Source organism: Trichosurus vulpecula, chromosome 1 (assembly GCF_011100635.1).
Source record: "Trichosurus vulpecula isolate mTriVul1 chromosome 1, mTriVul1.pri, whole genome shotgun sequence".
Classification (NCBI taxonomy): domain Eukaryota; kingdom Metazoa; phylum Chordata; class Mammalia; order Diprotodontia; family Phalangeridae; genus Trichosurus; species Trichosurus vulpecula.
The window spans coordinates 467,891,116-467,904,257 of record NC_050573.1 but is presented as its reverse complement, the minus strand read 5'-3'; the positions used below and the strand labels follow the sequence as shown (position 1 = coordinate 467,904,257).

The following is a 13,142-nucleotide window of genomic DNA, read 5'->3' as shown; positions in this document are numbered from 1 at the left end:
GAATACAGTCATTGGTTCCAGTCCAAAGTTAATATGTAGTGGGAATCTGAATAATGTGGAATTCATTATTTGCATTAATGGGGACCCTGCTGTACCTAACAACGCAGGAAATGATTTGGGTATCACTTTTTCATTTTCTATATTTTTTGTTAATAAAGAAATTGATCTCAAATTTTAAAATACAAGTACAATGTGAGAAAATGGGGGCAAAGAGGGAAGTATTCTGTATGAAAAAATAAATTTATGAAACAATGAATTATATCTAACATGAGGTTTCAGAAAAACTAGTGATCTGTAGGAAGTGCTCTATCAAAGTGTAACATTGTATCAATTAGCAGTCTAATTGGCCCATTCCAGTTTTGTGGGCACCACACCATTCAAAAATGGGTAAGGGAAAAAACGGTTTGCTCCTCCCTTGAAGGGAAGAATCCAATATTCCTACTCTTTTGGACACTAACACTTCCAAGGAATTCTCTATAGCAATATATGACCATAACCTCAGAGACAGGGTTTGGAGATCCGGATTCACCACTTTTTAATCAGACTTTATAAAGTGGAATAATCATTGCATTTCCCAATGGTGTTGTGAATAAGACACATTTCAAGTGGCCATGATTTAGCTAATTTTTAAAAAAATTACTATGTTTTTGAAAACAGTGAATGAAAGACAAGAGTAGATACAAATACTCAAATTATTTCAAATAATATATTTATTATACCATTATTAATATGCCAGGTATAAAACTAGTGCCCCCAGGGTATTAATTTTGTCTTTATTATCTCCTAATTTTATTTCATGTGAAATTTAAAATGCTATTACTTTGCCTTCATAATAGGGAGGTCAGACTATTGACTACTGTACAACTGAAGCAGGAGAAACCATTATGGGGCACAGTAAATAAAGTAGGACTAGATCTTAGAGATCCCACAGTCTAATCCCCTCAACCTACAGGTAGGTAAACCAAGACCCAGAAAAATTAAAAGTGACTTGTTCAAGGTGGCATGGATTGTAAATGGCATAATCAATAACTAAAACCAGAGAACTCAGAGCTATAAGGGACCTTAAAGATTATCGAGTGCAATAATCTTATTTCACAGATGAGTAAACTGAGGCCTACAGAGTTTAATTGACTTTCCCAGGAAGGGACATGTGTGTAATAGGTCTTCAGTCTCCTTATAATACTCTTTTATATTACACAGCTTCTCTACAATGTGTCTGCTGCTTCCATGGAAGCATTAAGATTGGCAGCAGACACTACAGAATCATACAACTGTTCTCTTGTACCTTTCTAGACATCTCATAAGTAACTTCAAGCTAGGGTCCATAGGAGTGAAAAAGCCTCAGCGTCAAGGCCAACACGACGCTGCAGGTTCCCCACCCCTGGCATATCTAATCCCAAACAGGTGAATGCACCCTGACACCTTAGTACGATTTTGATCCTCTTTATGATTCACATACCCTAGAAGGAATACTTTTCATAGGATCTTTTATGGGTGTGTGTGTGTTTGTATCTTAAGACATTTAAATTTTTTCTGCTTAAGAAATAGGTTATGATCCATGTGGTATGCCCTATTTAAAGCTGCATAATATAAACTTGGCTTTAAAAAAAAAGGAACTTGAAAGATAATTAGCATTTAATACACCCAGTTACATTTATTTAGAACTATATTTATTTAAAAATATAAACTGAAGGGGGCAGCTAGGTGGCGCAGTGAATAGAGCACCGGCCCTGGAGTCAGGAGAACCTGAGTTCAAATTCGACCTCAGACACTTGACACGTGCTAGCTGTGTGACCTTGGGCAAGTCACTTAACCCCAACTGCCCTGCCAAAAAAACCAAAACAAAACAAAAATATAAACTGAAAACTGCTAGATCATAAAGATCTTAAAATATACCTACCTCACAGGATTGTACCTACCTCACAGCATAGGTTCAGATAACAAAATGAATATAAAGTGCCTGGCAAGTACTTTCCATAAATAATAAAAATTAACAATAAAGACTAGCCATTGTACGAAATGGGAAATTTTAAAGTATACTTTCTTGGTATTACCTACAAATGGGTTCAATATCTATCATATAACATCTGAGGAAAAGAATTGCTGTTAATGTCTATGAAGGGCATTAGTACATAATGTACTTGGAAGAAAAACATTCTAAACAATTCTGTTATTCAGCTAGAACGGGTCATGGTGACCTAAAAATTATAAATGGCAACAAATCTAGGACCAGCCAATATCTATACTAAAATGAACTATTAAACCATAAAAATTTCCAGGTATACTTTTCTCACATGGCAAAACTTCTTTTAAAAATTTTAAGAAGGGATTTCTTTTCCTTTCATAAACAAAATGAAAACTTTTAACCTACTTGGAAGATTCCAATTAGTAGAGCTAATGAATAAACATTGTTTTTAAGTAATATAAAGTAACACAAATGGGAAACATTGAAGGGTCAAAGAAAAAGCAGGGACACAATTCCTACTTCAAATTGTGCTTTATTTTCCTCAAAAATACTTTATTTGCTCAGTTTGTTCAGTCGTTTGAATGTCTTTACTAACCCTGTTTAACCAATTATCTGTGATTCTAAGATTCGATAAGCCAAAGGGCAGATAGGTCGCACAGTAAATAGAGCACCAGCCCTGGAGTCAGGAGGACCTGAGTTCAAATTCACCCTCAAACTTACTAGCTGTGTGACCCTGCCCAAGTCACTTAACTCCAATTGCTTTGGGGGATTCAATGAGGTAATTCTGCTAAAAGGAAAGAAATAGTTTATTTAATTACCTGGCATAATCACCCCTGGCTGAAAAAGAGACACAGTTAAATACTTCACAAATTTTATCATCATCAAGGATGGATCATCACTCCTGAACTGACATATTTTATATTTTAGACACCTAATGACTTTTCTTTAATTTGAAATTAATACCTATAATAATATAATTTCCTGAAATTATTTAGCTAAAATGAAAACATTTCTTTAAATGACTACTAATTTCTTTTTATACTAAGTTTTTGTTTTTGGAGGGGGGAGGCCAGGCAACAGGGGTTAAATGACTTGCCCAAGGTCACACAGCTAGGCAGTGTCAAGTGTCTGAGGCCACATTTGAACTCAGGTCCTCCTGATTCCAGGGCTGGTGCTCTATTCTCTGTGCCATCTAGCTGCCCCACTAATTAAGCTTTTTAAAAATCCTAAGTGTTTGATAAAATTTAAAGTATATCTAAAAATAAAGTATAATCTATACTTTTACAATCCTGACACTGAACTTTTAAGAACCTAAATCCAGTACTAACATCTATGTTATTAAAGGATCAGATTAAGTGGTCTGCCGAATAAAGACAAATTAACAATTTCAAAAGCTAGAGTTCTGGGATACTCAGAAAAAAATGTAGGTGTGCCAGTGAAATTCACTAACACATTGTCAGTAACCTCATAGGAACAATGTTGGAAACTGATTAAAATTATTGCAATTTAATCATTTCTATTACAGAAAAATGTGTTGTATTCATTTAAAAAATCATCATCACTCATTACTCTACCTTAAATCTCTATAAAATCATAAAAGACAACCTATCGGAATTGCCTTCCTTAAAAAAAAATGAGAACTTTTATCATCATGTAAACCTGGCTTTCTAAGCTTAATCTTATGCCAGAAATAGACATATTAAAATCATTTTCAGCCACAATTAAAAAAAATAACCTAGTCCTCTTTCTAAACTGGCTCATTTAAAAAAAGAGTTTTGACTATCAGCTTTCAGAGGGTTTTATTTTTAGAATGTCATTACTCCATTATCAACATGTTAGGTAACTGGGAAAAAACATTACTCTCTCTGGGCACAACAATGTGACCCTGTCGTTTGGTGTGATCCACACTGAGCTGTCTTTGTAGCAAAGGACTTAATAGTATCTGTGAAGCATTTGTAGGAGTAAGTGCTCAACACACAAGAGTTTTAGCTGACTAGCTTTTTTTTTTTTCCTCCAATGAAACAAATGACCAAAGGGGGATAAAAATTAATGGTGCCTAAAATTCCTAAGGAAACTTGAGTTAAAAAAGGGGAAAAAAAGCACTGCTTCCAGAGCTGCTGCTTTCTCTTACCCAGACGGGACAATCATGTACCACCAGTCTGACATTTCCAAACACACAGGCTTGATATTCAGTAAATACAGGATATGCAATCGAGCTGGCATCAGAGTTCAGCAACAAGCTGCTTTCTGTCTCTGAAACGAGAGCACTTCTCCCTAGATACGTCCAGATCAGACCTGACTGACGATTGTCCTCGGGAAAGCCATCTCCTTCATTTCCTAACGCAACAATGTGAATGGACCTACGAAAGGAAGAGAAAGAAAGAAAGAAGGGGTGGGGGGAGGAGAAGAAACATTTTTGAGACCGATTTTCCACTTTTATCAGAACAGGAAGTGAAGGGAAGCAAGGACGAAAATAAGCTGCTTTCAAGTAAGAAAGAAAAAAAAGAATCTATTGAATCCTCCTATTTGAAATTACTCAACCAAAAAAAAAGAGACAAAAACTGGATACATACATGATCTTAAATCCAAAGGCTGGGCAGCGAATGAGAAAAGAGCAGCTCCCCGAGCACTCTCATGATAAATATCCGGCTTGTTTACCCCGCGGATTTTCTCATTTCCATCTGTTTCCACCCAAATGCTCCTTCCTCTACTATCGTTGCGGCAAACGCTAGGCTTTCCCGTGGGCTTCCAGACCAATCAGGAAAAGCTCTGGACCATCCTATTGAAAGCTGCTGCTGCTCCTGCGGCGGCTGGTCCCTGAATGTAAATGGGCGGCCGCATGTGACAGCCCGGGCACTCGCGCACCGAGTTATGCCCTGAGTTAATCTTCAGCTAGGTGAATGTCAGCATATTAAATCACCTCCTCCTCTCCGGCTTCGGCCAGTTAGCCGAGAGGCGGTCGCCTCCTCCCCTGGCCCTGGGAAGGAGGGAAAAAATAACCCTCGCCTACCCTAGCGCACCACACGTGCAACCGCGGAGGGGCGATTCTGCAGAGCCCACGTAATGCGGAGCAGGGCAGCGCCCACCCCCCCTCCTCACTAGACAAGACCCCCTCCCCCTTTCCAAGGCCTAAGCCACGCTGGAGGCTAGAGGAGGGGGCTGGGCTGGTCAGGAAGCTCAGGAAAATGAATTAAGAAAAAATATGTACAAGTTGGGGAGAGCTTGTCGCCCGCCTCTCTGCCCTGCAGCAAGTTTGGTGAATTGTAAAGATCGGATCCAAACCAGCAGGAAGAAAGGGGGAGGTGTAGCAGCTCCCTCAGGGTATAGACTGCTATTGGAAAGAGAGGAAGCTTGAGACCTAGATCCTGGGATTCCAACGGTTTGGCCCCCATCATTTTCTCCCCCGCCTCCCTTTCCTTTTTTCTTTTTTGGTTGGAGTAAAAATGCGTGTGTTTTTAAATCATCTTTGTAGCTGTGTTTCTGTCAATATCTTGTTTAATAAATACACGTACTGGAGCTTTCTTTAAAATTATGCTTCGAAGAAACTAGAAGCAGCATTCATGCTGATATAGTTTGTTCAAAAAAAGAAATAACTGGCTAATGTGGATTTGGAGATGATTGTGCTTTATTATAATTGACATCTTTTAATAATACACAAACTAGTAAATGCAAAAAAAAATCTAAAGCAATAGACTGTAAATGGAATTACTTTGAAAAAAGCAGTAAGTACCAAATGAACAGAATAATACCATAATGCTTCATCCTTTTTATGGTTCTTATAGGATACCACATTGAGATAATGGTTGAGGTACCCAAAAGACCTACATAAGTCTTTGTACAAATATTCAGAGTAATTGATAGCAAGCAACTGTATTGATATCAAGAACTGAGTGTCATAGACTATCACCACCATAAGTGTCCAGAGATTATCCAGTCAAACTCCTCATTTTACAGGTGAGGAAACTGAATCTCAAAAGACGCGAAATGACTTTCCCAAAGTCACACAGCTAAGTTTGAAAGAAGTAACAGTTTACTTTGCTTTTCAATTTTATACAATTATTCATGCACTTACAACAATCTAAGTAAAAATCAATAAACCAAATCATATCATCTGGTTTTTAATAAGACTTTAGTCAGTTTTGTTTGATGCAGTATGCTGAGTGCTGGAGATAAACAAAACAAAACAAAAAACCAGTCCCAGCAGGAGTTCATGCTCTACCAGAAACTCACATTCTAATAAAGGTGATTCTTTCTTGGACACAGACATGTTGAAGATGTGGCTAGTGCCAAGGATATTAAAGATTTGCTGCAAGTCTTTATTGCTTACCTGAAAGCACTTTAATATTTTCCAGGTGCAAGGATAGAGAATAAGATTCAGGTAGGGATGTACTATTTTTATTATTTGGCTTTTATATTATTTTAATATTAAGTTAATCCAGCATAATTCTCTACAAAGTGCTATTCAGATACCTCATTATGATGTGGAGTTGATCTTGGGTTCTCAAAGGCTATGCCAAAAGAATGCATGTTCTCAGAGGCAGCTGGTGACTCAGTAGATAGAGCACTGGGCCTGGAGTCAGGAAGACCTAAATTCAAATTGAGCCTCAGACATTTCCTAGGTGTGTGACCCTGGGCAAGTCACTTAACCTCTGACTGCCTGACAAAATGGACTCACTGGAGAAGGAAATGACAAACCACTCTAATATCTTTGCCAAGAAAACCCAAAATGGGGTCACAAAGGGTCAGACACAACAAAGCATGTTCTACCATGCTGAAAGTATGGTTCAAGCAACAGACTATATCTGTTTTCAGAGCACCAGCCTAGCTGGCTACTTAGTGATGAATTCTTTGGCTGTGGTAACCCATGACATTTAAAAAAAAATACAAACTGGCCTTCAGGCCTGTGCAGGACTTCAGAACCGATGCTAGCTAGTATAGTACCAGAAAGGAGGGCAGAAGATGCTAAGGATAACATAGTTTTTAGACAATAGATATAAACTTTAGCTTTGTGGCTGGTATTCTAAATTTGAGATCTTCATACAGTGGCCAACAAGTGGATATATTATTCCAGGAACTACAGTGTATCTATCTCGTCCTCATTATAAAGGAAGCTGGAAGATAAATGGAATGCGTAGCTAAAATGGAAGGATGGTTCACAGGTTGGAGATAAAAATGAGAGTAGATGGAGTTGTCTTCATTGCATGTCCATAAGCAACATGGAATGTCACCCCATGGCACATTTAGTCATCATATGTTGCAGTGGTGATGAAAAGCATTTGCAAAAATGTGACTATGAAAATGATCATAGCACATGCCTGCATCTATTCTGGAAGTCGGGGAGATAGGGAAATTTTATAAACAATTTGATAAGACATTCCAAATAAAACAAAAACATACTTTACTTTTTGCTGATTTTAATGTATAAGTGGGCACAAGAGAGGATGGTAAAAAAAAATACGTAAGAAAACATAGGACAAGAGGAAGAAACAAAATTATTCAAAGGTTTTTAAACTACACTGAAGAATCATTCCTCTCTATCATGAGCAGTTTTTTTCAAGAAGAAATTCAGAAGTTAACATAAAAAAGCAAATCACAACACAGAAAGGTAAAATTGATTATATTTTAACAGATAGGAAATGACTGGTTAATGATGTTGGATCATTTCTCAACAAGTCAAATCATCAACTTGTAAGAGAAAAGGGCAAAATCAACCCCAAATTAGAAGAAAGATTCCAACCTGACCTTTTTAAAAGAACCTACTGATGCCAAAAAAATAGGAAAAAGAATAGACGTTATTATTACTAAGTATGTTAATGAATGTAAATAAATTGCCAAAAAAATGAGAAAATAAAGACATAAAGAAGCCAGCACAAAAGGGATCTCTTCAAGGCATATTGCTATTGAGCCGAAGGTCAACACTAGTGTAATCTTATGGAATAAGTGTTGGAAGATTATGAAGATTATTTGTGTGTCACAAAACATTAAGAAACAATGGAGAAACAAAATTTAAGGAAAGCTTAGTGAGAAACCCAATTGAGCAAAACTGTCTGAGAATATTTAAGGATGGAACTCAAAGAGGTCAACAAAATGATGAAAAATGGAAAATATAAAGGATTTTATTTTATTTTTAAACTTCTCCATGAATGTCAGTGTAGCAACCACATTTGTACTCTAACCTCATAGTCCTTGGTGTAAGCAAATATAAATGGCATTGAAGAAAACATTTGGGAAGAGCAACTAGACTAGAAAAACTACACAAAGAGTCCTATGCTGGAGGTGACACAATTTTGAGGGTGTTAATATATTGACCACATCTCTATAGTGCCACAGTTGACTTACAGGCATAGAAAATACAAGATCTCACTGTCCTTATTTTTTGCTGACTTTGATTCAATAGAACAAAATGCTCCCTTAAAGGCTCTCTCCAATAAGGGTGTTTTCCATGCTCATTTCAAAATCATACAGGATTCTTTTAAAGATGTAAAAACAGAGGCAACTCTTTAAAGATTCCCTGATTATTAACATCAAGCAAAATATGAAAACAAGATACATTTTTGCAACCTTAATGAAGTATGCTCATCTCAGGGTCCAACTGGAAGAAGGACTCACCATACCTGGAGAGGTCCTTCAGATGCTCCTCTTTATAGATGACATTCTGATTGTATCGATCCCCTGAACAGTGTAAAACCTCCTCAATGAGATATAAAATCACTTCAAATTGCTCAAGAAAACCCACTTAAATGAAGAATACCTGCTGTCCACAGTATGCTATACAATTGGATGGACTATCTTAAGAAATGACCATCAGAATATATATCATTGAAAGACACTTCAGATGAGCTATGTACAGAATTAAATAGGAAGAGGATAGCAGTCTTTGGAAAATTAAACAGTGCTTTTAAAGACCCTAAGCTCTTCTTGGAAACAAAAGTCCACTTTAAAAAAAACCAATGATATTCTTCTGATTATTACTCTGAATTATAGAATACAACAGTCTTCAAAGAATTAAAATTTAGCGTCACCCAAAGGATAATGGAAAAGTACACAGTGACTGTGAATAGGTTACAACACAGCGTTGTTGTTGTTGAGCTGTTTTCAGTCATGGCTGACTCTCTGTGACCCTATTTGGTGTTTTCTTGGCAGAGAGACTAGAAAGATACTGGAGTGGTTTGCTATTTCCTTCTCCAGCTCATTTTACAGATGAGGAAACTGAGGCAAACAGGGTTAAGTGACTTGCTCAGGGTCACACAGCTAGTAAATTTGAAGCCAGATTTGAAGACCAGTCTTTCTGATTTCAGGCCCACCCTCTAAACACTGTACCACCTAGCTGCCCACAACTCATTACCTATGTAGAATTCAGCAAGATAAGCAGAACAGAGCAATAAAAACCCTATAAAGGATCTAATGAGAGAGTGATATTTGACCCCAAGAGACGATTGCTTCTTACGTGATTAGAGCAAGGGACAACCAATGGATTGCTTGAATAGTCCATCGGTAACCATACAGTCACTAGCTGTGTAACCCTGGACAATTCACTTGACCCTGTTTGCCTCAGTTTTCTCATCTGTAAAATGAGCTGGAGAAGGAAATGGCAAACCACTCCACTATCTTTGCCAAGAAAACCTCAAATGAGGTCACAAAGAGACTGACATGACTGAAGTGACTGAACAACAAAAAACTACATAGTGTTAAAACATCCCAAGGCTGGCCATTAACTCAACCTGGAGGGTTTCCTAGAAGATTTGAACAAGAATTATATATGGCTAGATTGTGTTCTGTATCACTACAGGGAGGACCCACCTCAATGAGATTACACAAATCAACTGAAAGATCCTTCTTTGCACTTTCTCCTCCTGACCACTTAAACTTTCATGTTAAGAGGTGCTCCTCTTCTTCAATTAAAAAACATATTTCTTACTTAGTTTCTTCTTGGCTTTCATACATCCCACAATTTAAAAATGGGGGAAAAATCTGAAGTACAAAATCTGAGATTCTATAATGGTTGCCCCTGGCAATATAGGAAGTTTCTTTTTCTGTTCTTGCCATATGAACTAGTTTTTTTTTTTCAAAAGAGAAACATTTAGAAATACAAATGTTTCAAGCCAAGTTAAGATTTTCATAAAGTTCTACAGTTGTCAGGTACTTTATGATCCTAGCTCCTTTCTCTAAACAAGCCTCTACTTGAACAAGAAACTCATTACCTTACAAGGCAGCTGAGTCCCATTTTTCGATAGCTCTAATTGTCAGAAAGTTCTACCTCATGTCCAGCTAAAGATCTGTTTCTTGGAAATTCTGTAACCATTCCTCTTAATTCTGACCTCTGGAACCACATAGGGTACATCTGGTTGTCACCTTCCTCATTAAAACTTTTCAAGTATGTGAACCTAGTTGTAATGTTCTTCCATGTGTCACACCCAAGCTAAATACCCCCAATTTCATTTATTCCTCACATCAAGGACCAAAGACCCTTTGGAGCTTCCTTCACCCTCAGAGACATAACCAACACAACACTGGAGTAAGCTTGGGGACATATCTGGCCTCTTAGAAAGTGAATATCTCAAACAAACATCACCTTCAATAATAGGTAAAGCCCCAGAGCTACACTGACCATCAGGCAGGCCCAGGGACTCTCAACTATGAACCATACAAGACTTTTCTTTCCCTCCGCCTTTTTGATCTCTTGTTCAGGGATTGAAAAACTGACATTATGTGTCACTGCTAATGGAAGGGATGTGACAATCCTATGGCCCCTTTCAGAATTCCTGGGATTCTGAATTCTGAGTCTGAGTTGAAGGCAGGCTTCCTTATCTAGGCATCACTCTCCTCTCCTTAAGTGCATTTTTGTCAGAGTCATCCTTCCCGAATCTCCAGGCCCTACCCTTTGGCCATGCCTCCTGAAGACCTTTGGGCTTCCCCCAGAAATGACTTTGTGTACATTTAGGGGTCAGGTCTTTCATTTTTATCTTTGTACCCTCAGTACCTAACACAGGTCCTGGCACACAATAGAAAATAACTAATGGAGCTTACTAAATTGAATATGATTTAGCTTGAAAATTCCTCACTAGTAATAAGGTAGTCCAATAATTTTTAAATTATCTCTCCTGGATCTATTTTCCAAGTCAGTGGTTTTGCCAATGAGATATTTCACATTGTCTTCCATTTTTTCATTCCTTTGGTTCTGTTTTATAATATCTTGGTTTCTCATAAAGTCACTAGCTTCCACTTGCTCCAATATAATTTTTAAGGTGGTATTTTCTTCAGTGGTCTTTTGGACCTCTTTTGCCATTTGAATTAGTCTATTTTTAAGGTGTTATTTTCTTCAGTATTTTTTGGGTCTCCTTTAGCAAGTCATTGACTTGTTTTTCATAGTTTTCTCACATCACTCTCATTTCCCAATTTTTCCTCTACTTCTCTTACTTGCTTTTCCAAATCCTTTTTGAGTTCTTCCATGGCCTGAGACCAATTCATATTTTTCTTGGAGGCTTTTGATGTAGGCTCTTTGACTTTGTTGACTTCTTCTGGCTATATGTTTAGATCTTCTTTGTCATCAAAAAGGAATCTAGAGTTTGAGTTTGAGTCTGCATTTGAGTCTGAGTTCATTTTTGCTGCCTGTTCATGTTCCCAGCCAACTACTTGATCCTTGAGCTTTTTGTCAGCATATGACTGCATGTAGAGTAGAGAGTACTTTGTCCTAAGCTTAAGGGGCTGTGTTGCTGTTTTCAGAGCTACTCCTACACAGCAAGCTCTGCAACAGCAGTGCTCCTCCTCCCCCAAGAACCACGAACCTTGACCATGACCCAGATCCAAGGAGGCTCTGCACTCCTGCTCTGATCCGCCACTTAATTCCTACCACAGGGTGGGCCTGGGGCCAGAAGCAACCACAGCTGAAGCTCTGGAAGCAGCCCCAGAGCTGCACCACTTCCACGCCCCCAGGGCAAGGGCCCACCACAAACTCCTTTCACTCTAGCAGTTATTCCACTAACCTTCTCTGTTGTCTTTGGCATTTATGGGTTGAGAAGTCTGGTAACTGCCACAGCTCAATGATTCAGGGCCCTACTGCCTCTTCCCGGCACGGTCCTCGCTGGGCTGTGTTCTGTTCCACTCCCAGCTCCATGCAATAGACCCTTCCCAGAGACCATACAGGCTTTCCCTCTGCTATTTTGTGGGTTCTGCAGCACTAGAATTTGTTCAGAGCCATTTTTTACAGGTGTTTGGAGGGACCTGGGGGAGAGCTCAAGCAAGTCCCTGCTTTCTAGCAGCCATCTTAGCTCCACCCTCCCCCCCTCACTAGTAATAATAGAAAGCTAGATGGGATGGAGCACTTGGGTCTGGAGTCAGGAAGACCTGAGTTCAAATATGACAACAGACACTTGTTAGCTGTGTGACCTTGGGTAAGTCACTTAATCTGTTTGCCTCAATTTCCTCATGTGTAAAACAGGGATTATAACAGTACCTCTCTCAAAGGTTGTTGAAAGGACCAAATCAGACAACTGTAAAGCAATTACCACAGTGCCTGACACATATTAAGTGCTATATAAATGTTAGCTATTATTATTATTATTCATTCTGGTTACTGCAATGTGGATTATTCCTCTTCAAATGTGGCACTCACAACTGAGCATGATGCTCTAGGTGCAATCTAAGGAAGGAAGCAGAATACAGTGGAGCTAATCGCCTCCCTGGTTCTGGCTATCATGCTATTAATGCAGCATAAGAACACACTGGCCTTATCCCACTACTGACTCATATTGAGCTTAAAATCACCTAAAACTCATCAGTCGTTTCCCTACAAATTTCTTTTTTTTTATTAATTTTTTTATTAATTTTTTTTATTTTTAGTTTACAACACATGGTTCTACATAATTTTGAGATCCAGATTTTCTCCCTACAAATTTCTTTTAAACCATGTCACTCACAGTCTATTTATGTGATAGATTTTTTTTTTAAGCTAGGTGTCAGGCCTGGAATCAAGAAGAGCTGAGTTCAAATCCAGCCTTGGACACTTGCTAGCTGTGTGACCCTGGGCAAGTCACTTAACACTACTTGCCTCAGTTCCTCATTTATAAAATGAAGTGGAGAAGAAAATGGCAAACGACTCCAGTAATTTTGCCAAGAAAACCCCAAATGGGGTCGTGAAGAGTCAGACATGACTGAACAGCAACAACACTTTATATGG

At 38.3% G+C, this 13,142-nt stretch overlaps 1 protein-coding gene across 3 annotated transcripts in view; it reads right to left on the bottom strand.

Moving 5' to 3' along the window:
• The window catches only part of RHOBTB3 (Rho related BTB domain containing 3), a 75,478-nt gene extending 70,468 nt beyond the window's left edge, over positions 1 to 5,010 (bottom strand). For 2 of the 3 annotated variants that reach the window (XM_036767609.1, XM_036767617.1), the window contains exons 1-2: positions 4,540 to 4,827; positions 4,098 to 4,326 (exon numbers count right to left, since the gene is read on the bottom strand). In XM_036767609.1, the coding sequence (XP_036623504.1) occupies positions 4,098 to 4,326; positions 4,540 to 4,541 (231 nt within the window). In that variant the 5' untranslated portion in view covers positions 4,542 to 4,827. Of the gene's footprint in view, positions 1 to 4,097; positions 4,327 to 4,539 lie in introns of all 3 variants that reach the window. The other variant, XM_036767600.1, reaches the window with a different exon arrangement.
• Positions 5,011 to 13,142: the final 8,132 nt, after the last annotated feature.